This window comes from Dermochelys coriacea, chromosome 18 (assembly GCF_009764565.3).
Source record: "Dermochelys coriacea isolate rDerCor1 chromosome 18, rDerCor1.pri.v4, whole genome shotgun sequence".
NCBI lineage: Eukaryota > Metazoa > Chordata > Testudines > Dermochelyidae > Dermochelys > Dermochelys coriacea.
In genome coordinates, this window is record NC_050085.1 from 16043439 (window position 1) to 16068615 (window position 25177).

At 45.2% G+C, this 25177-nt stretch overlaps 1 protein-coding gene across 8 annotated transcripts in view; it reads right to left on the reverse strand.

The window, feature by feature from the left end:
• The window catches only part of DVL1 (dishevelled segment polarity protein 1), a 173950-nt gene that overhangs the window by 39504 nt on the left and 109269 nt on the right, over positions 1–25177 (reverse strand). The window contains exon 1 of one of the 8 annotated variants that reach the window (XM_038376947.2): positions 3184–3507. The exons of 6 other annotated variants lie outside the window; for them this stretch is intronic. In XM_038376947.2, the coding sequence (XP_038232875.1) occupies positions 3184–3439 (256 nt within the window). In that variant the 5' untranslated portion in view covers positions 3440–3507. Of the gene's footprint in view, positions 1–3183; positions 3508–25177 lie in introns of those variants that run through there. One more of the 8 variants, XM_043500185.1, reaches the window with a different exon arrangement.

A 25177-nucleotide genomic window follows, 5' to 3' on the forward strand; every position in this document is an offset into this window, starting at 1 on the left:
ATTCAAACGTAGCAATGTGGAGTCAATACCCCAGACAAGAAAAAATAACCTATAGCAAAGCCATGGGAACTCCCAAGCCACCTCACCAAATGCAGACCCAACACAGAGCAGAGCTGCTTGTGAGAGATGACTGCATATCATTTGCGGACAACAAACCGGGAGCAAAGTCTTGCTCTCTCTGAAGCTTTGTTGTTGTCTTCAGTGGGTGCTGCAGCTTTCCAGATTCGCTAGCTGCCTCCTACTTTAACATGGACAGATTGAATCACTTTGTTCTTTCCGAATTTTAAATGTCCATTTTTCATAGAGTAGCTGTGTATAAATTAGAAGCCGCACAGGTCCAAAACACTAACCCCAAGGAGACCCGCTATATACTTCCCCATTAGACAAAACACCCTTTGTATTTTTTTTCTTGCCCTCCCCGAGTTCCCTCTGCTATTCATTGGTTGCAACTTATAAAACCAATCCCATCAATGGGAGCGGATCATTTCTATTTCATTTGGTGGAGCTGACATTAAACAGAGCCCTGATCTTAAAAACAAGCCTCCGTTGGGGAAAGTGTTCCCAGCTCCAACTGGCTGGAGCATGAAGATCACACAAAAGTTGCAGGGCCAGAATTTCATCTCAGGTACAGGGGTGTGAATGGGAGATGAATCTGGCCAACAGGCTGCAACAAGGAGAAAGCTTATTTATATTCAGTTTTGATTATTAAGCATGTAGCTTTCAAGGCCAGTTGCATTTGTCATGTTCCCCCTTCCCCTCCGGTTGCATAACTCTTCTCTATTTTTGCAGCTGAAGGGCTCTGTGAATAAGTTTGGGCTGCCCCCGGCACTCATTACTCCATGTTCACTATGGAAGCCCCAAATCCCCCCTCCCCGCCCCCAGGCAGTGACTAGACAGCATAGATTCTTTATTCTATTCAGAGTGGGTGGTCTAAGAGCTTTTTACCACTGTGGGTCCCCTTTTCCTCTGTATAATTCCATCTTGCATTTTCTTCACTGCTGAAAACTCTACGTGTCATCAGTTACGGGGGGGTTAAAGAGAGATATTTATCGCCTGCAACCTCCAAGCTCTCTCTTAGCCCACACAGCTGGGAAGGGCACTCACTTCCACAAGCGGGCCTCCCTCACAACACAGCTCCTCATTCATAATGGAGCCTTTAGCCAGTGAATTTTTCTGTTCACAAACTGTCCGTGAGCAGATGGGTACAATATCCCTGAATTTGTCATTCAGAATTCTTTGCCAAATAATGCTGATGGATAATTCTGGGTCAGTAGCTCATTTGGTTTGCAAAGAACATTCACCGTTCAAAATGCTAGGCTTTTTGATTAGACACAAAGGTCATGTGGCAGGCTTTTGTTCTCTCATTGGATGAGCGTAGATCTTAGAATCAGGTTTCAGGTGAGAATCCTTGCAATTGCAATTAGTTATTTCCTTCCTTTTTACACTCTTGCAACACTTGCTCAGAATTCACCAATCCCACAAACCTCAATGCTAATAAATTCACTCACCAGGACATTCACCGAAAACAAAAACAAATGCTCATAGCAAATTTGCTTCAAAATTCAAACCAACATTGATAGGATTTTTTTTTTTTTTGAAGCTGTCACTGTCTCATTGTCTAACACTAGGGTCTGGTGCAGGCTTCTCGGCTATTCCTATAATAGGGTTTTAAGCAGTATTTCTCTACAAGAAAACACACTTATTTTCCTGTGCATTGTCTGGCTAAAGATTTATGAAGGATTACAACACAGCATGAGAACATTCCTCACTGCGATTATCTCGCACTCTGAATTAATATCGACAGGAGCGGTTAGCTTTGGCATCTCAGAATATCCCACGATTTACATTTCCCTAAAGTACCTGCTAGTTTTGGAAGCTATAATCTTGCAGCTGTAACTTGTATTCCAATCAAATAGACTAGGATAGCTAATCCCATGTGTAATATTTAGACTCACACAGTTTCCCCATTCATTTTCAGGTAAATAATTTATCCCAGAAAAACTCCATCCGTTCACAGCCACTATGAAGAATTAATGGCCCACATCAATTTGCTATGCTCTTTCGTTCTCAAGAGGGACTTTTCACAAGGAGGAGCAAGCTAAAAGCAGGCAGAACTTTAACTAGCTGAGTGCTGCTTCACATACTTGGGACCAAAACACACTTAACAGGGCTTATCTGCACACTGGGCAAGTTTCCTTCAAAGCTCTGACCTTCCAATGAAATACCTGTGTTTAAAAACACAGAAGGCAAGTGCCATATGGCTGCTGCACTGTGGTTAGACATGGGTTAAACATGGATCCATTTGCACTTGTTCTTAACTTTCCTCAGTTTCCTGGTCACTTCGGTTGGTGATCAGAGAGTCTCTCTCTAAGCTAGGTTTTCCCTTTCATGACCCATATTCTCTTTCGACTCAGTCTTGCTGTGAAATCACAAGGTTGGAAGGAAGAAAGCAAAGCTCTGGAAAGCTGGTGGGAGCATGGTCTACCAAGTAAGGCAGGGGAGTAGGAATCAGGACTCCTGGGTTCTATTTCTGCCTTGGCCAGTGCCTGGCTGTTTGACCTTGGACAAGTCTCAATCTCTCTGTGCCTCAATTTGTCAGGATGCAAAATGAGGTGAAGCTGCTTCACTAGCAGTCACGAGATGTTTATAAAGCCCATGGAGATCCTAGGACATGGCCATGGGAGTGCTAAGGGCTTACAGAATAAAAACTTGCCAATTGACGTTGATGATCCACTGCCCTCTCCCCCGTTCGCGTGCCGAGAATGGGCCTCTCACCACTGAAAGTTTAATAGCAGGGTGCTGGGGCAAGTGCTTTAATGTGCGCGGAGGCAGGTTTTGTTTGTGCCAAGAGTACATGTGAATTTTCAGTGGGTGCAGTGTTTGACAATGTCTCCCCCCACCCCCCCGGCATAAATGAGCACTTTCCATCACATGGATACAGATGGGAAAGTAAAAATATTAGCACTCACATGGGGCTGGGTATCTTCAAAAGGACTTTACAAACATGAAATCATTGACACCTTCAATACACTGCTGGAGGCAAGTGTGCGTTATCGCCATTTGATAGACAGAGTGCCTCAGTTTCCCTTTCTAAAGACCACATGGTTACAAAACGCCCTTGCGGAAGCCTGTAATCCATTTGACCGCACGGGAGCCTCAGTTAAGATGGCTCTTGATACCTACAGTGATACACGCGGGGCTGCGCTTCTGGGTAGCATCTGATTGGTTCCAGAGGTCTCGTCAGGAGGGGGCGCCACTTGTGGCAATGTTTCCTACTGTGACTGGATCTCAGAGGGGACCCTTGCTGCCGTCGCTGCTGCTGCTGCCTCTCCTGCCGTGGCCGGCTTCCCCCGAAACATTCCAGAAAGGTGGACGTGACCATGTCCCTGCCCACCCTGGGGCCCGTGAAGGAATCCACAGGGTGCAACGTGGCAGCCATGCCGCGCAGCTCAAGCAACCAAATCCAGAGGCACAAAGTTCTCCCGTTCTGTGCATTAAAAATAACTCTACTTCTGAAAAGAGGATGTCGTTCAGAGCTCCAGCTCTGGCATTAAGAGAATTCTTTGCCCGAAGACTCAGAGATTATGGGGGGGAGGGGAATCTGCATGCTCTTCCTCCATGACATAATCCCAAGGACGCTTGTGCCCGAAGGGCAGCCAACCTGGTGAGCACTGTATCTTCAAGGGACTGGGGAAACAGAACACAAATCATTTGCATGGGCTTTTTCCACATGGCTGTTCCCTGAACATGCTTAGCACTCTCTCTCTTTCATGGATCATCTCTGAAGAGCCAAATCCTTTTACGGACACATTTTTAATGGGATCCCTAGAATATATGCTATAGTCCTCTCTATCCAAATGAGCCACGCATAAACACAGCTTTGGAATTTGCATGATTACTTTATACTCTATACTCTGGCTACAGGAGAGGATGATGATTTGGGAATTATTATTTTTAAATTGTCTCGGATTTTTAATGTATATCAGAAATACAGTTTGGGCCTAACTACACTGGCTGATTATTCTATTTTAATATAGTTCTTTAAATTCTTTATGCATTTTGCCTTGAGGACAATGTATTAATAATAAACAATGGTTAAAAATGGTATCCTTATAGTACACGTGTGGAGATTCCCTTCTTATAAATTTGTTCAGTTTCATGTACACATTGGTATCTAACAGGACCATTGGCAGGTTCCACAGACAAAATTCTGTCAATTATATTGGTGTAAATCTACAGTAACTCCATTGACTTCTACTTGACAAAGGATAAAACACACAGACTGCTGTCAGGGATATTGTCTGCTTATAGTGGTGGAGGCATTTCTTACAATGGATCAAATTCTGGTCTCATTCCCACCAGTGTAAATCCAGATTAACCTTCACTGAAGTCAACGGGAGTTTGGAATGTGTAAGGACCAAAAAATATAGCCTGACAGACTGAGATCCTACAAGTTAAGTCCCTGATTCAAGAAGTGACATAGCATGTGCTTAAATCCATCTCATGCTAAGTGTGTCCTTATACCCCACTGACTTCAACACGTGCTTAAGTTCTTTCCTGAATCAGGACACATGGGCAAGATTGCGCTTTCATTACAGGCAAAATACTTATTGACTTCAGCGGGAGCTTTGCTTGAATAAGATCTACGGGATCAGGTCCTAAAAATCAGTTATTTAATGCCACCTCCTCTGGAGTCTATGTGAAATTAATCATCGAACATTTTCTGTTTGATGCATTTCAAATATTTTTGTACGAGGGCTCACGTTTTGTCTCAAGTGATGCACCCTGGCGTTACTACCAGGTGCTCCAGCCCAGCTGTAAAGAGGCGGTATTTGCTGAGGAACGGTTTCCATTCAGAAAATTAAGGGCCAAATCATCAGATGAACTTCCTCAGCTCCCAGAGACTCCAATTGGAGTTGCAGTGGCTCAGCTCCTTTCAAGCTTTGGCTCTATGCTTATACCCCATTTCAGGGAGATTTTCATATTCCATGACTGCCTTCTTCGCTGACTGGGTCATTAGGGCACAGAGACAGCTACATCTCTTACCCTGGGGATGATAGGACATTTAAAGAGAGCTCTCAGCTTTGTCACAAATCTCTCCAATTCCCTTTTTCTTTGTTTGCTTTTCTTTTTTAAATTATCCCTCAGAAGCAAAGCAAAGGAAATTAGGAAGGGGAGTGGAATATGGAGGTGATATTTCAACAGAGAAAAATAATGTATATTCTCGGTATCATAATTATTAATAGTAGTAACATTTTTTATGATAGCACCTAAAGACTCCTATAGGGTACTGTACATGCTATATGTTACCGCGTATGCTAGATTTAAACAGATCTAACACAACTCTAAGAACTGTGATCTTATATCCTCAAACAATGTTTTCCCTCCATTTACAGTAAGTAGTAAGTCACATTGTCTAGGTCTCTTACTACCCAACCCAGGAACTCTTCTAGGACATGCAACTTCTTGATTCCCATTTGTGCAGCTCACTTCTTTTAATAAAATTAAAAGATTTAAGAAAATACCTATCCCGCTCCTCTCCCCACCTCTGCCTTATTTTTCCATTCATATTACAATCATTACATCAAAAGATATATTTCCTAATACCAACATTTAAACCATTTACAAAGCTTTTTACCTAAGCAATATGCGTTGTTGAAAAAATCCCAGTTGTTTTTAACATAATAATGTTTTTAGCACCTCATACAGCAAAAGAGCTTTGGAAATATACTTTAACTTTTGACAAAATCATGGCCTTTGATCAGAAATACTATTTAAATAATCTTTCTCATGGGGTTTTACCAGAGCAGAGGTCAATAATCCTTAACTAGAGAAACAGACAGTATTGTTCTGCAAAGACATCAAAACTGAGCTGTTGGGTTTTTAACTATAAAGGATTGTTAGGATTCACGTTTTTCAAAGTTTGTACAACACCAAAGCAAGAGGGTAGAAAGAGATCTCTCACATACACACCTCTCTCTAAAACCCATCTTACATATTCACCCACCTCCTGAATTTGTCCTCCAGCAGCATATACCAAAAGCTACTCACTTTAAAGCTCCCTTCAGCAATACACTCAGTAAGCTGCTATAGATACTTACTTTAAAGCACAACTTCTGCTGACTAGACTGGGCAGAACAAACTTCAGCCTGGGCTTCCTAAGAAATCCTTTTAAAACAAGCACACACACAACCAAACCTCAACGTGCCTAAGGACACCTGAGACAGCGATCAGCGAGACACTACAGTCAGCCCTCACTCTGGCTTCACTGAGTGCCAAACCAATGAGGGAGAAGCTATGCAAATGCTCCGGTGATGTACTCTCTTCCTAGGGCCTCTGGCACACATGTTGTGGCCCTGATGAATAGTCCTTCAGCGCTGAGTCCCCAAAGGGCAGTGCTGGGAAGACAGGTAGACTTCTCTCCAGCAGGCAGTGGACATATGCCGGCCAACAAAGGGGTCTCTAGTGAGAAGGCACACGCTCCTGATCAAAGCAACAGGCCGTGTGCTGCTTTGACCAGAAGAAAGAAACACCGTGTTTCTGCTTTCAATGGCATAAGCTCAGCACAAAGCAGGACAGTCGAACACGCTTGCAAACACTCTCCCCCACTACCTCTGTACGACCCCCCCCCCCACACTGGATCTGCGAAGGAAGTGAGAGATCATTCCACCCATTATCCCTCAGGCTTGTTGAGCCAGAATAAAGGCAGCGGCAAATGGCGTCAACTCTACAAAGAGGCCGCCGGAGTTCAGTTTGCGATGTCGTATGTTAACTCGGCTGAAATCAGACAAATATGAAATGAAAAAACCAACAGAATTTCTTCGGGGTGCGGCAGGGGAGGGAAGCAGAGGCTCCAACAATTCCTAAAATAACAGACAGGATGAGTGCTACTTAGCAGCACTGAGATTCCTCCTAAACATAGAGAAACACCCCCAAGGCCAGGCACATATGGTCTCCTTTGACTCACACACTTAGTTGTATAGCATGATGTTCCCCATACATAAAGCACACAAGTACCAGTCAGCCTCAGTGGCTTTTGTTGTAGATTAAGAAAAACCACCAAAACAAGAAAGAATAAAATCTCTCTGCAAGAACTGCCAGAGTGGACCAAACGTTGCAGAGGAAGGTGTAAGAACCCCGCAGTAGCAGATGTGCAATAACCTGCCCCCCACATTAACCCTTATCCTCCTCTCTAATAGCTAGAGATTGGCTTAAACCCTGAAGCATGAGCTTTACCATCCCTTCTGAAAAGTTTGTGAGCACTGACTATAGCAACACCAGCTATTTCTGTTCTCCATATTCGTGTCCCAGCATTTTAAAAAATCTTGCTAAGTCCTTGGCTTCAGTGGCTCCCCATGGCAAATTCAGTCCATGTCCATTCAACAATACTTAGTTTTGGGTTAATTCTTGACCTTGGCTGAGTTTGAACTCGAGACCCGGAAGCCAAAGGCCCGCCCCGCCTCCCATTACCAGCCTCCAGAGCCCATTCCGTCCGTCCCTTGTCACACTTTAGATGGCTCTCTCAAGAAGCGCCACAGGCCTGGAAGAGAAGAGCTGCCAAGACTCTCCAGTAGGAGGCAGCAGACCCTGTAAACGCTTGGGCTCCGGTTCTGCAGCATCACACCCAGCACTACTTAGCTGCTGTATCTGAAGGTGCCAAAAGTCCGCCTTAAGCATCCCGCCCCCAAATGCAAACGTAAGTATGGTCTCTCCTACCTCTGGCCTTTCATTCCTAACTAAAAAAAAAATGCCTCATCTTGGAGAGCTGTTTAATGAGTAGCTGCAACCAAGTCTTGTGGCCTGCGGATGTTTCGGAGGGAGCAACTGGCAGAAGGGGTGGCTCCGTGGGCAAAAAACTACATCTATCATCGGGTAGTGCAACTTTGCAATTGCTATCTGTTCAAACATTCCTATTGCAAGAAACAAGGAGCCAAGGCATTTAAAAAAAAATGTCTAAACGGTAATTGGTGTCTGTTTAGAACTGAGCATGGAAGTGGAGTCAGAAATGCAGAGGCGATTATCTGAGCAATGCTGCGAGAAAGCAAATTAAAAGTTATTACTCTAACCAAATTTCTCACTTGCAGGTAGCCTGCCATTCATTTCCCCAAAAAGCAGAGGCTCCAACAACTGCTTTTATCAACTGCTGATGAGCTGTGCTGAAAACAAGAGTAGAGCAGACAAGGTGCAAAGGCATGCAGAGACCACCTTCCCTGCGAGCTCCCTCCATGTGAAGAGGCATCAAGAGGAAGGTGGGGCATGAAAGAAATCCTCTTGAGCTGAACTGATCCAGAAAGGCTCTCTTCACCGGCCCCTTTGGCTGATGCATGTGGCTAAGCTACAAGCTAGCAAGGCTGAGCTCTGGAAACCTGAGACCCTGCGATAAAGGTACATTGAGGCCAGATCCTCAGCTCAGCTCCTTGACTTCAGTGGAGTTCTGTCAACTTACAGCACCTGATGATCTGCCCCATGTACATTGAGTCCCTTCTCATTAATTTGCTCAGTGGAACATGTAGGCTCCCAAATGGGCTGCTGGCCTTTTAAAGCTCCATAATCAAAAATAATCATGGACCCACTAAAAATGATTCCACAGACTTTGGGAGCCTAATTTGTCCGAGTACAGAGCAACAAACACCTACCTCCCCCCTACCTACAGGTGATCTCACCCGCTCACACATTTCATGCACAAGGCAGAGCTGGCAGTCCCAAAATATCATGGCACTGTGCACCAGTCAGACCTGCGAGTGCCAGTTAGAACTAAATAATTAAATACTACCTAGCTCTTAAATAGTGATTTTCATGAATAGGTCTCAAGGGTATCCAAGTCTAAGAGGCAAAAGACTGAGATCCACCAATCACGGATGCGATTTTCAGGAGGTAGACACCCAATCTTAGGCTCCTTTGAAGAGGCCAATCAGAGCCGACGTAGGCCAGAGCATAAAGATTCAGTATAATACTTGTTACTGCATTGCCTAAATAGCAACTATTAAAACATTTAACAAGCGCACCACATAGCAGACACATTTACTAACATCTATGGTGGTGGAACCAACCGGGGCATTCCTCAGCAGGTTATTATGGTTTATTGTCAGTGCAGCATCTTTCCCGCTTTGCCATCATAAAACTGCAAGTGAAATAAGATGGGGAGTAAAAAATGCTGCTAACCCAGGTAAACGGGATTGAACCATTGGCTTCAATGGGGGTTGGGTGGCAGGGGAGGAGGAGGAAGGAAAGCAGAGCAGTAAGGCAGGCCTGGCTCATTTTGAGGGGCGAAAGGGGAGGTGATCAAAAGGAGTAACTCATCCGCTAGGTTCTAAGGGTTTGAAGCCTGTTCCATTTGGGGTTGGGGGATCGAAATGGTTCTGCCAATCCGCTCCGCAGCCCTTCAGAGTCAGAATTCACTTTGTTAAAGAGCAGATTATGTTGTTAATGGGCAGCTCTCTCTCAAACCAATGGCGCCAGGAGTGCTGGATAGCCGAGCAGTGTGCTTGTTCCCAGACCAGTGTCTGCTTGAAAAAAAAATAATTATGAAGGGAAACAAGGCCAAGTCCATAAGCCAGGACTAAAGATGCCCCCCCCTGCATAGCCCCACCCGTAAGTCTCTAGAGAAAGGTTAAGTTAGAGGCATTTTATCAAAGACAAACTCAATGGAAAGTAATTAAACATGAGAGGGGAAACTTGAAAGGCTTGTTCTGTCCTCGGATTAGCAGAGTGTGCCCAGCTAAATAGCTAAGAGCGGCTACAGGCTTGGATCTTCTAGGCAACTGTCATCTTCAGATTCCCTTTTGAACTCCCACCCTGGAAACGGAAACTTGCAGAAGCCAGATCCTCAGCTGGGACAAAATGCCGCAGCTCCAGTCGTGTCAGTGAGCAATATTAGTTTGCATCATCTGAGATGCCAGCCTAGGGTGACCAGATGTCCTGATTTTATAGGGAGAGTCCTGATTTTTGGGTCTTTTTCTTATATAGACTTCTATTCCCCCTCCTCTTCTCCCGCCATCCACTGTCCCAATTTTTCATGCTTGCTGTCTGGTCCCCCTACTCCCGCCCCTGGCTTTTAAACTTCTCAAGCTGGGTCAGCATTGTTAAGTGCCAGGCGTGTTTATGATGCTATGTAGACAAATAATTGTTAGGATGAACCTGTCTGAATAAGTTAAGAACCTCTGATTGCCACCCCCTTCCCAAACCCATGCCGGTAAGGAACCCCTTTTCAGCTCTCTAACAGTTCATTACATTTTTTACCCCTTGAGGCTTGACATTATTGCAGCAGCCAGCGCACAGCTGGGCTTTGGCTGGGACTGGAAATGGAACTGTTGAACGGCTGCTCCAGAGAGAGGCTTCCAGCCCGAGTTTGCAGATCAGAGAGGCACTGATCGTTCAGGTAAGCAGCCACACTCCGGGTAACTCAGTCAAAACCAAGAATGCCAAGCTTGTAGTTTGTCCATCACTGGTTTACTACAGAACATGCTTCCTGCTGTCATTTGTCACTCACCTCCCTCCTATTTGAAGCCTGTTAGTTTTGGCAAAACAATAATACACGTTTCATCTGGAGGTTTTTACCCAGGGGGCCTGATTCTCATTTACACCAAGTCCCCTTTGAAGCCGCTCTACGCTATCAAAGTGGTGTAAAGTGGGGGCAGGTATAATATGCTCCCACGCTAAGGCACCGTTACACTGTCAGAGTGGAATAAATGGACCTTAGGTCTTCTCTACACTGGAGTTTTTACAGTATCCCCTCAGGTTTGACTGTAAATAGCTATAGTTACACCAGTATCTCTCATGCACATGCACATCCATGGTGCGTTTTTTCTGGTTTCATTATGTTCCCTGGGAAGGGGTTTAAATTAAACCAAAAAAACCCAAAATAAGAATGTCTGCATGGGGCTTATACTGGTATAATGCTGTCTGTATCACTGGGACAATTTTCCCATGTGGACAAACCCTAAGCGTAAATGAGAATCACACCCCTTTATCTCAGCCATTCCCAGCCACAAACACATCATGCCGTTTCTGTCTCCTTTGTACCCACTATCCATCTGGGAATTCAATGCCTAACCCACTAATGGCCAGGGACTTTCTACCCTCCTTGACCAAGGGCTCCTATTGCGTCACTGGAGGACCCAGAATCCATTGAGACAATCAGACAAGAACCTTTTAATCTGTCACGACGATTAGGAGAAGGCATCACTCGGGAGGTTAAAGTGCGTTCTCCTTGGCTTTCATCAACAACTGAGAAGTTCTCACCCTGAGGGACAAAGCACTTCAAAGTATGGAATCAAACAAGCCTTGAACAGGGGCAGCAGAGGAGAGGCATTTGCACCAGCAAGTTATAAAAAGTTCTCCATTAGCACCATGTAGAAGAGCAGGGAGGCTGGGCCTGACAGAAATCACAACTAAACCTAAACCTCAAATAGGAGGTGACAGAGCGCCACAGCTCTAGCTATTCAAGGGGTCTTCCATCAATTATAGACAGACACTGAAATCCGTTCCCACTTTACCAACACATACCACCGCCCCTCCAGCAGCTGGGTCCCGGCCTGTGAGCACAGGACATAGTCCTTACTGTGCAGGTAAGGGGAGAAGAGTGAGTATTAGTGTCTCATGGCCACGGTGTGCTCCCTGCTTGTCTGTGTGTTGTATGCACCTGCCATCTCTTCTCTTGTGCTTAGATTGGGAGCTCTTCAGGGCTCTGTTTTGCGTTTGCACAACACCTAACATGATGGGGATGCAGCTGCCGCAACACAGACAAATAAAACAAACTCACAACGACAATGACGCAATCACGGGCTCCTTCCTTCCCTCATACATCAAACAGACTCACAGACAAGCACGCAGACCAGCCGCGGGAGTAGCCCATGCAAGACTTTATGCCCCTTTACACAGAAGGCAACTCACGACAGCTGTGAACAGACCCAAGCGGCAGCAAGCTGCCTCCACGTTAAAAACGAAGCCAACCTGAAAACAAACCTACTGTAGCTCGGCAGCACTAAGTCCTTGGACATACGTGTGATTGATCCTGGAGCATTACGGCCACCAGTGTCAATTGAGTGAGTGTTGGTTTGGCAAGGGAATGTAATCACTTACCCCCAATGACTTTTCCTTCAAACAGGAGTAACCAATCCATCTATTTGTCAAAGGAAATGTACAGAGAAACACAATTGCTCGTGAGCAGTTGCTTCCCAGTGCTGAATTAGTCTTAACTTGCCCTGGAAGATGAGCTGGAGGCAGGAAAACATAACTTCCCTTTTAACAAATATCCCTTCCCAATGTTACAGCACAAGATTAGTTTCCAATCCACTTTCTGTACCTTAATAGATTTGCCTACATGGTTCAGTATTTACATACATCGCCTTTCAGCTGCAAATCACAGAACACATTGTAAACGTCAATTAAATCTCATACAATATCCCAGGTCAAGCGTCATTATCCCCATCTTACAGATGGATAAAGCGAAGCCCAGAGAAATGAAGGGATATGCCCAAGGTCCAGAGAAAGTCAGCAGGAGAACAGTTAGAAGCCAGGAATCCCAATACCCAGCCCCCTGCTTTTAGTGCTAGGCAATATTTCTCAGCAGAGGAGCACTACATCCACAAAGACGTTCTCTGGGTCTGATTTTCAGAGATCCTGAGCATCTGTAGCTCCAAGTGAAAACAACACTTGCAGGTTCCCAGCACCTCTGGGGTGGGAAAAAAGAAATCAGACCATCAAATGCTATTATATGCATCTAAATGTGTAAAACTAGCTGACAGATGGTATTTACAAATGAAGACTTTCCTGGCGCCCCTTATTCCTAATAGAACTGTGTCAGTACAGTCCTTAGTACATCAGATAGTTTGGGACACTGTTGGTCCTACCAAAGCAAATAGCATTTGAAATAACTACATAAATATTTCCCACATGTACCTATTTGGTCTGGATTCTAATTACCCATGGACCATGCCTGATTTTTGCATGGTGACATCTTGAAGAATAATCAAACTAAGCCAGAGATGGTTGGGCAAAGCTCTTTTTAGAAAACTACAGTTGTTTAAGTTTCCATTACAACTGGCCTGAACAAAGGGCACTGGGAATACAGATACATGGTTCTCCCCAAGGCTTAAGAATAGTCATGCTGTAGCGGCTACAGGAAATTTGGAACAATCGCTCTTCCCAACCATTCACAGCGCCTTGAGTGTAAATGCCAGGCATCTCCCAAAGCACAGGCCATTGACCCAGCATTTTGATCTGTCCATACAATGGTTCATTTCACTGCAGTGCAAACTCATCATCGAAACAATTGCGCCGACACTTGACATCTGTAGACTTGTCAAAAAACGGCAGCAGCTATAAAACATTCTGAATGCCCATGAAAACTTGTCCCTTAATTACCTCCCTAATTAGACGTTCTGCGGTCCCTTTTCTCGCTCCTCCTCGGGAAATGGACGTGGGACCTTTGTCCTAGTCAGCGAGGGGTCCCGAGAACCTGTGCCAAGCAGACCTCCCACACTTCTAATTAAGAGCTTGGCTCCCCTCGTTTAATGGGACTTGGTCAACTTTTCCTAGTATCAAGTACTCTGGTTGCTTTAAAGGGGATGGGGGACAGGGAACAAGGGGAGTCAGGGTTCTCCCCTAGTGACAGCTCCAGTGCATTCAGCCTGTGATTTTATTTGCAGCCAAATCCAGAGAGAGATTTGCTACTAATTAGAGTGAAAGGTGATCAGGAGAAAGACATTTCCTAACTCATACAAAGCCTCAGTTTGATACAAAGGGGCTCTTGGTTTTCCCCACACCAATTATTTCTGTTTCTTTAGCACCCTTCCCCCCCACGCACTTTGGGGGGCAGGAGGAAGGGTGGAAATCACATTCAAAAGGTAACTTTGCCCAGGTCCGCTTTACAAAGTGCATCTTTGTCTGCAAGTTGGCTTTATTGTCTCTCACTTAAGAGACAGACGACATCTACATCAGCACAAATGCGCTCTTCTTTTGCGCTTGGTGGGTAACTCTCTGGTTTGGGAGCACAACAATCTAAGAATCATGCAATCCCTCTGAAGAGGGCACACTGCTGTTTGCTTGTCCTTTCTGTTTTCCAGCCGTTTTATTAGACACACGGGGGATCTGTAGACAAAGATTAGCGTCTGCATCATGTTACTCGACATCTGAGGATGTGGGTCATTCTCTAACGAGGATTATTCTTTTCAAAATTACTTAACTGAAATTGCATGTTGGGAGGAAGATAAATTGGAAGGTTGGAGCCTCCAGAAATTAACGATCTTGTTTCCATGTATCATGCTAGTGTGTGAGTAAGGAAAAGGGGTCAATCCCCTCTACCAGCACCTGAATCCTGACCCAAAGCCCACTGAAGTCAACATAAAGCTTCCCCAATTGACTTCATTGGGCCCCTGAATACAACCCAGGCAGCATCCTGTGCTGGGTGCTCTCTTAGGCCCCGATTCAGCAAAGCACTCAACATGCTTTAGTCCTATTGATGTTATTTGGCTTTAAGCACTTGCTTAATGTTAAGCGTGTGCATAACTGCTTTGCTGAATGGGTCAACAAGCACATTCCACAATGTTCCTTGACCCCACAGAGGCCTGGTCGGCCAGACTGGGAGCAGGCCCGGCTGATCAGAGCTGAGTGAAGAATGGATTTTTGAGTTCAGCGGCCAAACAAAAAAAATCTGAAAAATTCAGTTTGGCAACAAACCAGGAGGGGTGGGGTTTTTTTGGTTTTCACGATGAATTAAAGGGAACTAAAAACTTTTGTTTGGGTCAAACAAAACATTCAGAATGTTGACATTTTCCAAACAACATCTGCTAACCGAAGCGTCGGTCCAAATGGACATTTCATTTCAAAACTTGTCAAAACGGTTCCTTTGGACATTTTGTTTGGAAATGATATTTTCAGGGTTTTCCCCCCAGGTTTTTTCCTTGAACAAAACTATTTGCTGAATGTGACCCACATTCACAAAGACATTCAGAGCCCTGAGGAACGCATTTTTCGATGAAATTTCTATTCCCTGAAAAAACATCTGGTCCAGCTCTCTTATGGACATCCTTTCTTCAAACCAACCACAATGGAAAATCATCTGATGCACCAGTCGGGCCTGGGGGAACAACTAGGAGACTGCTTCTTCCAAATGTCACACCTCTTTAAATGCACATCACTTTACGCAATTTAAAAATGAACTCGTTGGAAATTAAGCGGATTCCCTGGGAGAAATCACTTTCCCCAGCACTGCAATTTCTTTGATAACTGATGAAGGATTTGTTTTTTAATCAGAATAGACACAGGCACAATGACGTCTGACACCATTTATGATTTCTAGGCTATCAAATAGTAACAAAATTTATGAGAGGTGGGTGCGGAGCAGGAGGGAGCGGAACATGCTCACGTGTCGTTACCAGAGTCACTCCCTGATTCAGTAAATCACAAACTCCTCTCTGCTACATACCTCTATGATCTTTGGTAATCTCCTGCACAAGGAACAGATCGTGTGGTAACCAAATTCTCTTCTAATTCTCAATTTATGCAAAGCAAGGCTTAACATTTTTCTTGAGAACTCTATGCAAGGTCAGTCATGCACTTATGGAGACAATCATTCAGGCAGGGGAGACCCAATTAAGCTTTCCCATTAAAGTACCAGAAATATTTTGCCTGTCCATTCCTGAAGATTTTCATAAGATCACACATGGACACAAGAATTCTGCTCCAAAATGTCCGACGAAAAAGGTGACTTACTTAACCTTCTGCAAGTAGCAGGATACAGAAGAGAAACGAAAAACAAACATGAAAATGTTACAGGAACAGCAAACACAACTGGTATTTGAAGCAACTGCAGACAAAAGGGCTGGAATCTCTGGCCTGCCCCAGCTACTTTGGGCAATGGGGCAGAGTTAAAGTTGTGTGTGAAACCTTAACTTTGACTTTTCCTGATGGAGTATTAAAGCCCTGATCTTACAATGTGCTTTGCAAGGACAGACCCCCTGCAACCACACTGAGCTCCAATTACATCAATGAGGTACTGCATGGATGCAGGGATTTGCCCTGCATGGAGCTTATAGTACAGTCATGACCCAACTTTGCAGGCTTAATATTCTCAGTGAAGATTTCTATACACAATACATATATCATACCCCAGCAGTTCAACCACAGGCTGTTGGGCTTCACGCAGGAACCATCGAGGTGAAATTTTCTGGCCCACATTATGCAGGAAGCCAGTTTAGATGATCATAGTGGCGCCCTTCTGGCCTTAATATTTTTTTTAAACTATTCACACATTAGAAATGAGTGTAAACACAGTACTAGTCTAGTCTATACAGGTTTTTATATCATGCTTATCACTGCAGTATCTGAGCACCTTCCGATAGTGCATTAAGTAACGTGAGTAGCATCTGTCATGGGTTTGCTCTCTCATCCTCTCACAGTGGGGTATGAGAAGCTTGTGCAGGAGATAATCTTGTTTTGGTAGCATGTTTTTCACACAGGCACCCACACACTGCTCTGTATCTATGCTACAGAAGGGTGGTTAAAGAAATGCACCTTGCACTTGAAGCAAATGGTGGGAAGGTGCGTGATGGTCCTTAGTCCGTGGGGAAGTTCATTCCAGTGTCTCTCACCAGCACCAGTGAATACTCTGTCTTGTGCACAGACCTGAGCTATATCCTTATCAATAGAGAGCTCCCTTGTGCCAGAGAAGCAAGACAGTCAACCATGGTTTTCATCCCAGCGCTTTAGGCTCTTTTAAATATCTTGGGCCCAGACCATGGAGCACCTTGACGATAAGAACCGAGATCCTGAACTTGAAATTCTGTGAGAAGCCAGTGTAGAAAACAGAGGGCAAGTCTGATGTGGTCTCAGTAGCCCATGTTGCTGAGGAGACATGCTCCAGCATTCTGCTGTAGTTGGAGTTCCCTAAGGGCTGAAGGCTTCATGCCCATACATATTGCAGTAGATGCATACTTAATACATCCTGCATAAGAAGAAGCTTTTTCTCCACGTCATACATCTCCACACAAGTCTTGTTCACATTCAGATCTGCTAAAAGGTCATGATTATTTTATTCATTCATTTTCATGGCTCAGCCAGACCCATATCCTCACACACAGTTTGGAAAATAAGATAGCAGTAAACTATGGTGGGAAAAGCTACAATTAATGCAGATAATGTATTATTTAAATTAAGAGCGTATGGAAAGTTTGTTCCCCTACCAACTTGAGTTTGGCTCTGTTAAGGAATGCAGAATGTGGCCCTTAGATGGGAGAGGGGGAGTAGGGCCATACACCATGGGGATGTCTGTGGCCAGGCTACTATCAGCACATACGGGACAGAGTTGGTTAAAATACTGTCAAAAAAATACATGAAAGTAGCTACTCAACAAAACAAAAACATTCACAGAAAATTTTCATCATTGCTAGAAACTTCTCCAGTTTTTTTTAAACAACAAAAGTTTGGTTTCACTTGCTGAGAAAACAAATACACCAACATTTTTACTTTTCAAAAAGCTGAAACATTTTCACAGGAAATTCTGAAAAATAAAAATGTTTACAAAAGTTCCCATGAGAAACAACTGATTTTTTCAATCAGCTTGAATGTTGGGTACAGTCAAATTGATTAATCCCCAAATGCTTGGCTTAAGCAGCAACTCCATGCACAAGAGTGTTTAAATAACACACACACATGTTATAATACCCCAGCTCTGTTAGGGGTTGATCCTGAGGAGAAAGGGTTAAGTGGGTTCGGCTGACTCATTAGAGGTATGGGTCTCCTTATCTCACTTGGATATAAAGCAAAAATTGCTCTCTGGTGAGAGGGGATTTAGGGTGTGGGCTGAGCAGATGTGAGAGAGGAACTGTATAGGCAGCTAAACCTGGGGAGAAAGTTTGAGCTGAACTTTGTCATCATATTGCTAATGAAGCCATACCCCATAAGTGGGGTCAGCATTTGACTCTACACAGTACACAGAGCGTGTGTTGAAGCAGGTTGGGAAAGACACCTTCTTATACAGAGTGGGAGAAACTGCAGGTGCTCAGTATAAGTCTATAGTCCTGAATGCTCCCATTCATGTCTATTCTTCACTAGAAAGAACAGCAAGAAGCCATAAAAACAGTATCATGTTACCAGGCATGTCCCCGGCCTCAGCTGAGGGTATACCATCCATTTAGAGAATGGCCAGTGTGTGTCCACGAATGCGTGTGAGCAACTCAACAGCAGCACTTGTATTAAGAGTAATCCTGAAAACAATGAACTAGAGCGTGCAGCCCAATACGCACAAGCAATTCTACCATGACAACACACTGTTAATTATCACCACCAAGAGATCACTTAAGTCTTATTCGAGTTTTCAAATCAGGATTGTGTTTCTCTGTGAGGAACGTGCCCTAATTCAACCACAGATTGTTGGACTCAAAGGAGGAACTGCGGGACGAAATCCTCGGTCCTGTGTTATGCAGGAGGTTAGGCTAGACGACCGTAAGAGTCTCTGCTGGTCCTAAAATCTAAAATGGTTTCATTTCTGGAGAACTGCGGGTTACCGAAAGTGCCTGAGGGGAGTTGCATCTGTCCATTTTGCAGGTGAAAAAGAACATATTTACCAGTAACTGCTGCTGTCGTTTATCTTTTTGCATCAATATGGGAACTGACTGAATGTTCACACTGAACAGAACCTCCCAGGGACAGAAGGAATGCTCCCTTTTTAGATCCTGTATTACAAACTGAAGGCCAGGTGCATTACAGTCTCTCTGAAGCACTGCTACCTAGAGTATATTTGCTCTTCAGCAGGATTCAACCTTTCACATGAATACCTAAAGTGGGCTGTAGCCCACGAAAGCTTATGCTCTAATAAATTTGTTAGTCGCTAAGGTGCCACAAGTGCTCCTCTTCTTTTTACTAATAGACACACGTTCTCCACAGTGGTTGGCTAGATCAGGCAGAGGAAGGGGAGAATCTCAATGGGTTTATGGCATTATGAACTTTGCAAAGAACTTTTGGGGAATTCACAAAAATATAATCTCATCCATGAACCATTTTTTCTTGTCCTTTAAAATTCCAAGAGCTAATCAAATTTAAAATGACAACCAAAGAGGGGTTGCCTAGCTCTTGGGTTCTCTATTCAGGGGTTGCAAACCCCCAGAGAGGGCAGCAAACAGGCATCAGGGAGTTTTCCCCACCTTGCCCTTTCCATAATGCTATGTAAATGGCTATCTATTTTGCGCAGTGGTCTGTCCTGCTCCTTATAGCACGCTGGACGCATGAGCAAGGACTTGGTGATGTGAAGGAGTGTGCTTCAAACAAGAACAGTGCCTTATTTCCAATTGAAGGCAACCGTCCGGGCTTGTCAGCTCATGACAGCTTCTTCTCTGGCATTTAAAGAAGATTAAAAGGCAGATGTAATTTGCAATGATTTGTCTCACAGGGCGGCAGGGGGGGAATCCAACACCCCTCCGATTAGTGAGATCGATTTTGAAGCCCCTTTGCAACGCAGTTCATATGTCAGATGAGCCTTCTGGCCATCTCTGCCTACTGGAATGAAAGGATGGGGGGGCGTTTGGCTGTGGAACAGACAATAGGATGGGGGTTCACAGCCAAATTCAGGCACAGGAGCTGTGTGTGTCACTCATCACTGAGAAATAATGGCCAAGCCGTTCCTCAGCTGCTATGGGAATAAGGCAATGCAAGAAGTCTTTGATCTGGCCATGTAGAGACTCATTAAAAGGAGACCAAAATTACAGCTCCAGTAATTCACTATGGGGTGGGGGAAGTGTCCTCTTTAGCACTCTGTGGGTCTTTTTGTTTTGTTCCGGGGGTGTTAATTACACTGCAGTGCAAAGCCACGCTAGTTTAAGCGCCTGCAGTGCCATCGGCTCACCAAACTACGCTGAAAAAAATGCCCTGCTATAGAATCATAGGACTGGAAGGGACCTTGAGAGGTCATCTAGTCCGGTCCCTGCACCACTACCACCCCTCCCTTGCCATCTAGCCAGTACCAGGCTGGAATATCAGCAAAACCAAGACAGGTCTGTAAGGAGGGGGGTTTACACACATAGGGAAAGGTATGAGCTAGCTGTCAGAACACAGGGCCAGCAGCCAGGAACTTCTGCTTTTCAATAACACGCTCAGTGACGTACACAATTGTCTTAGGCCAGCCAGTCAGGGTTTGATCCTGCTCCCAATGAAGTCTGCCACAAAACTCACATAGTCTTCAGTGGGGGAGGCTCAGACCCTCAAATGCCTCGCCTCCGTGCCCTCATTAAAACAGGGGTGATCACTCTAATTCACTTGCCTCCTCAGGGCTCCAGGAGGATTAATGAGCAATGTGCTAAGAGAGGTAAAGCCCTGTGAAGATGCATAAACTCTATTTAAGTGAAAAGGGTTATTATAGGAAAATTCAGTGTGTGAAGTAAACCCCATTAAGTGCAGTGATGGGCCAGAGTTGCAAAATTCAGGTCCCGATGCCATCCAAGGTAGGGAATGATGGGATGCAAGATACGGCATCAGGCCCATCCCTCCATTAACAGGAAAGGGTTCAAGATCTAGCCAGATAACCAGAATATCCCCAGTAACGTTCGATAGGATGGAAACCCTCATGCGTCGGGGCATAAGCTAACCCCTGACTAATGGGCACCTTATTCCAGAATGGTCTCTTCTAGAATCTCGGGGACCTTCCCCTGAACCAGATGGTGCTAGCCACTGTTGGAGACTAGACACTGGAGTGGATGGAGCACATCTGATTTGTAGTACAGCTATTCTTTTGTTCCTATGGCACCATTCCAGCAATAGCAACCCACTTCATTCTTGTGGATACACACTAATACGGCTACCCCTCTGATTCTTACCAGCCGTCGTTATAAATTCTGCTCCCTTATTGGAAAAATAAATAAAACAGCAGCAGAACTTTCCATTTCTCCAAACGTCCAATCCCACCTATGCACCCCCAAAAATCTGGGGTCCCTGATAAGGAGGTAGCTACTCTCAAGAGAAGGAATGCCCAACAAACTCGGGGCTACTCCGTTTGATTGCAAGAAAGATGGAAACCTCCCACCTGAGACTGTATGTCAAACAACTGTGACCAATCCAAACAAGCCCCCAAAAGGGCTTTGTTTAGCTAACTACAAATCACAGGCGAAAAAGCGCAGCATTCAAGGACACCTAACAAGATGCATCCGAGTGCCCATTAGATAGGTCAGGATCAATGGATCTCCCAGGGAATGGTGGGAAGCAGAGGTTAGCACTTCTCCTCATTAAAAAGGACACTTTCTCTTTGTAAACTTGAATTCTCAAAACTAAAAAACAAATTATTGATGTGGCAGCAAATGAATGATACTGAAGGGGGAAGAGGCTAAAGGCTGGAACCAGGCAGCCAACATAACGGCCTCATACAATCTCACCGGGCCAGGGCTATGCAACAGCAAAGAAAACGTAACGCTATTTATATGCGGCATACCTAGGGGTACATAAACAGAATATGCCTCTGTGTACAGATGGGATAATATGGATGGCACAAGACCCAATTCCTTGTTCTACCTTATTCAACCCTGACACCAAACCTATTGAGAAACCTCCAAGGAAAGTGATCAGACCGGACAGATGGGATCCTCCTGGACGGCAGGCACTAAGGCACCTCACAGCCCAGCGAACACAGTCCATAAACACTCACCTCCTCGGAGGCTCAACTCCACCGCCATGTGGCGGACACAACATTGCATGGAAGGTCTGTAGGAAAGGAGATCAAGAATACCATCTGCAGCTGAACTCACAGCCATACAGCTTCTCAGTGTGATCCTACCACATCTGGCAAACTAAGTAGCACTGAAACAGGTCAGTACTTGGGTCAGTCAGTTTAGGAAAACCCAGGGTGCTGTAGGAAGCAATTCAGTGGGTAACGTGCTTCCCTCCGAGTCAGGACTGAATCATTGCCCCAGCATGGTTCTTGGGGACAGTGTGATCTTCCAGATAAGCTGAAAGAACCTGAGGTTTTAGTAACCACCAGTGGTTACTAAAGGTCCTGTAGCTTTTCACCACGGCATTATTACCCCTTGTTAAATGCTGATGGTATTCTCAGTACTGTACAAACAAGGATCCTTCTTCCCCATGGAGCTTATAATGTACAAAAAAAAGTCACGCACAGGTAAACAGACTCATCAGGGGTATGTCTCCACTGTATCTGAAAGAGAGCCTCCCAGTGACCTTTGAGCTGAATTTGCTTTGAGTTTTGAGAGGGCCTTGTCTGAACCTGAACTTCCAGGCTACAAACCCTATATGGACTGAAGCCCACAAACCAAACAATTTGTCCAGAGCCTTACAAACCTAAGCCACCCGCTTCCTCACAGCTCTTCTCCACTTTCTGACCCAGACATTTAAACAGGCATTGACAAGTCTAGCAAACGTCCCCTCCAGACAGCAACTGGGAGCCCTGCCAACCTATCTCTGATCACAAAGTTCAGGGGAAGGGGAAACATCCTCTGAGCTGAGCAGAGAAAAAACATATACTCTCTCCACTCCCTCTCCCACAGCTGAAGCCAGCCTCAGCTGTAATAATACACATCTGCCCATGGGAGACAAGGCCCAAAACACATGCTCCCCCTACGGTGGGGTAGTAAATGAGACGGGGCATGGATGAATGGAAAGGGCAACATACATTGAAAACAGACAGACATGGGCCCCACGGGGTATTTTTAGCTCTTTGGTCAACAGCCCTTAGGGTCTGATCCACCTAGGTGCTAAACAAGCCCTGAAGCTGGCCAGCGGCTTGCAGGATTGAACGTTTGCTAGAAAGGACCTGACCACATCCAACCCCTCCCACCCTAGCAGGTATCTGTGCTGGAACCAAACAGTTGGAGGGATAGACAGCACAAGGCATTTACATAATATGTGATGAGCAAGGGATGGACAGACCGACAGGGAACTACATTTTGACCTAGCCTACGGAGAAAAGGGCTAAAGGGCTTTTCATCCAAATGGTGAGAAATCAGCTGCTCTGGTAGAGAACAAGGTGACACTAAGTAGTTTTGGCCAAGTTTCCCTTTGAGATTTCGGATGTGAACCTCAATCTCAAAGCAATGCTTGGAAGGCACAATCCACAGGGGCTGAAGCTGGCCAAATCAGGCAGTGAGGTTCTGCTGAGTTTCACACAGCTCTGGCTTAAGCACTAGAACAGCACCCTGCATCAGATCAGGGCCAGTGGGACCCAGGGCCAGTCAGACCTCAAATGAGGGGCCCGCCAGGTTAGCAGTAGAGAGAGAGCTGGCAGCCAGCAATGAAGAGACATTCCAGCGAGTTGCCAAACTCCACATGCACCTTCTGTTTCTTTGGAGTGGAGCATCGAGAAGAGAAGCAGAGCAGGCAAGTGGGGGTGAAGGAAGCCAAGAGGTCCGTCTCTTAATACTTCCTTCTTATCGAGCTCAGACTGGCATATTTAATGCAGTCGTTTGTAAAGAGATTGGGAGCGAGGAAGACAATAAACCAGCGTTAAACACACGTCGCCCTTTTAACATTCTTCGAGTAACAACCTTTTGACCCAACATTGTTAGAACATTCCCCCCTTTCCAGTGGTTTCCCAAAGGAATCTGCAGTCGGTACCATGTGAAGACGGCTCTCTGCTCCACCTGCCATTTGAGGGACTTTCATTCATTCTCCAAGCCACTGACAAGTTGGGTGGTTAAATAAACAGAAAGACACCTGTTGCCGACACAATATTTATGCCCTTTTGGTCTTGTGTTTGGAGGCACTCGCAGATACTTTGGTAGGTGGGGCTGTGAGTTAAACCTACACAGGCTCAAGAGATGTCAGAGCAAAATATTCCAGAAGCAGGACAGTTTTACGCTTGATGAGCCACAACACTTAACCCTTCCTTAAGCCTGGATATGCCAAACATTGCTCCTCTGGCAAGGAATTAAAAACTAAGCTTACTTAGGTGTGTAGAGTAGAGACCAGGGGATGGAATTCTACAGTTCACTTACCTTGAATGTGCAAATGTTTCAAAACCATAATTTCTGGGTGTGCATGATATGCACGCACACAGCCATGTAAAAACATGACTTCCTTACTACATATCTAAGGCTTTATCCAAACCGAGCTGAATGGGAAGATCCCCATTGACTTCAATGGGCTTTGGATCAGACCCTTAGTGGTCAGGTGGGATTTTACAGCTGGCACTTACGGTGCCCATCACGGCCACACAGAACTTCATGCACTGGGGAGCAACTCCTTCACACAACGGGCAGGGCTGTGCAGATACAGGTTTACATGTCTTGGGCTGAGTCCAGAAGCAGCACCAGTATCAAGTCTGATGAGATGCATAGTTATGCCACTGAGGTGTTGGAGTTCTAAGGGGAAATCTAAGATAGCACTGAAGGCAGTGTCCCAAGATAAACCAAGAGCTGAGAGTTGCAACAGGCTACCTAAACAAAATATGGTGCATAAACACCCATGACCCCAGCTAAACGCCAATGGCAGGGTGCCAATGACAGACCTTGTGCAGTTAGTGCCAGCAGATTTTTCTGTACATGTATTAAAAAAAAAAAAGTGCTAGAAACACAGGGGGCAAAATGATGAGAAAAGTTAATTTTAAAAAAAAAAAAGGGGGGGGAGGGGGAAATAGACACGTTTTCGTCAAAAATGGAAATCTGGAAAATTCTGACCAGCTCTAAAATGCCCTTTGTCTCCACTGCAATGTAAATAATAAGCAGATGCAAAGCTGGGACCCATCTTCTATCAACACTGGAGCCATTTGTGCAAATTCCGCAATAGGATTTCCCTTCACCCCCTTCGCTTCACTGGAGGGTGCTTGGGCTAACAGGAAAGGACAGGAGCTCCGGGCTTGCTAACATGCTTCCCTGTCCTTTATCACAGGGGTTCTCAACCTTTTCCCTTCTGAGCCCTCCTCCTCCCACACCATGCTATAAAAACTCCACACCCACCTGTGCCACAACAACTGTTTGCTGCATATAAAAGCCAGGGCCGGCGTTAAGGGAGTAGCAAGCAGGGCAATTGCCTGAGGCTCCATGCCACAGGGGGCCCCACAAAGCTAAATTGCTCAGGCTTCGGCTTCAGCCCCAGGTGGCGGGGCTCAGGACTTAGACTTTCTGCCCTGGGCCCCAGTGAGACTAATGCTGGCCCTGCTCAGTAGACCCTCTGAAACTGGCTCACGGTCCCATAGGGGCCTTGGACCCCTAGTTGAGAACTGCTGCTTTATCAAACGTGCCAT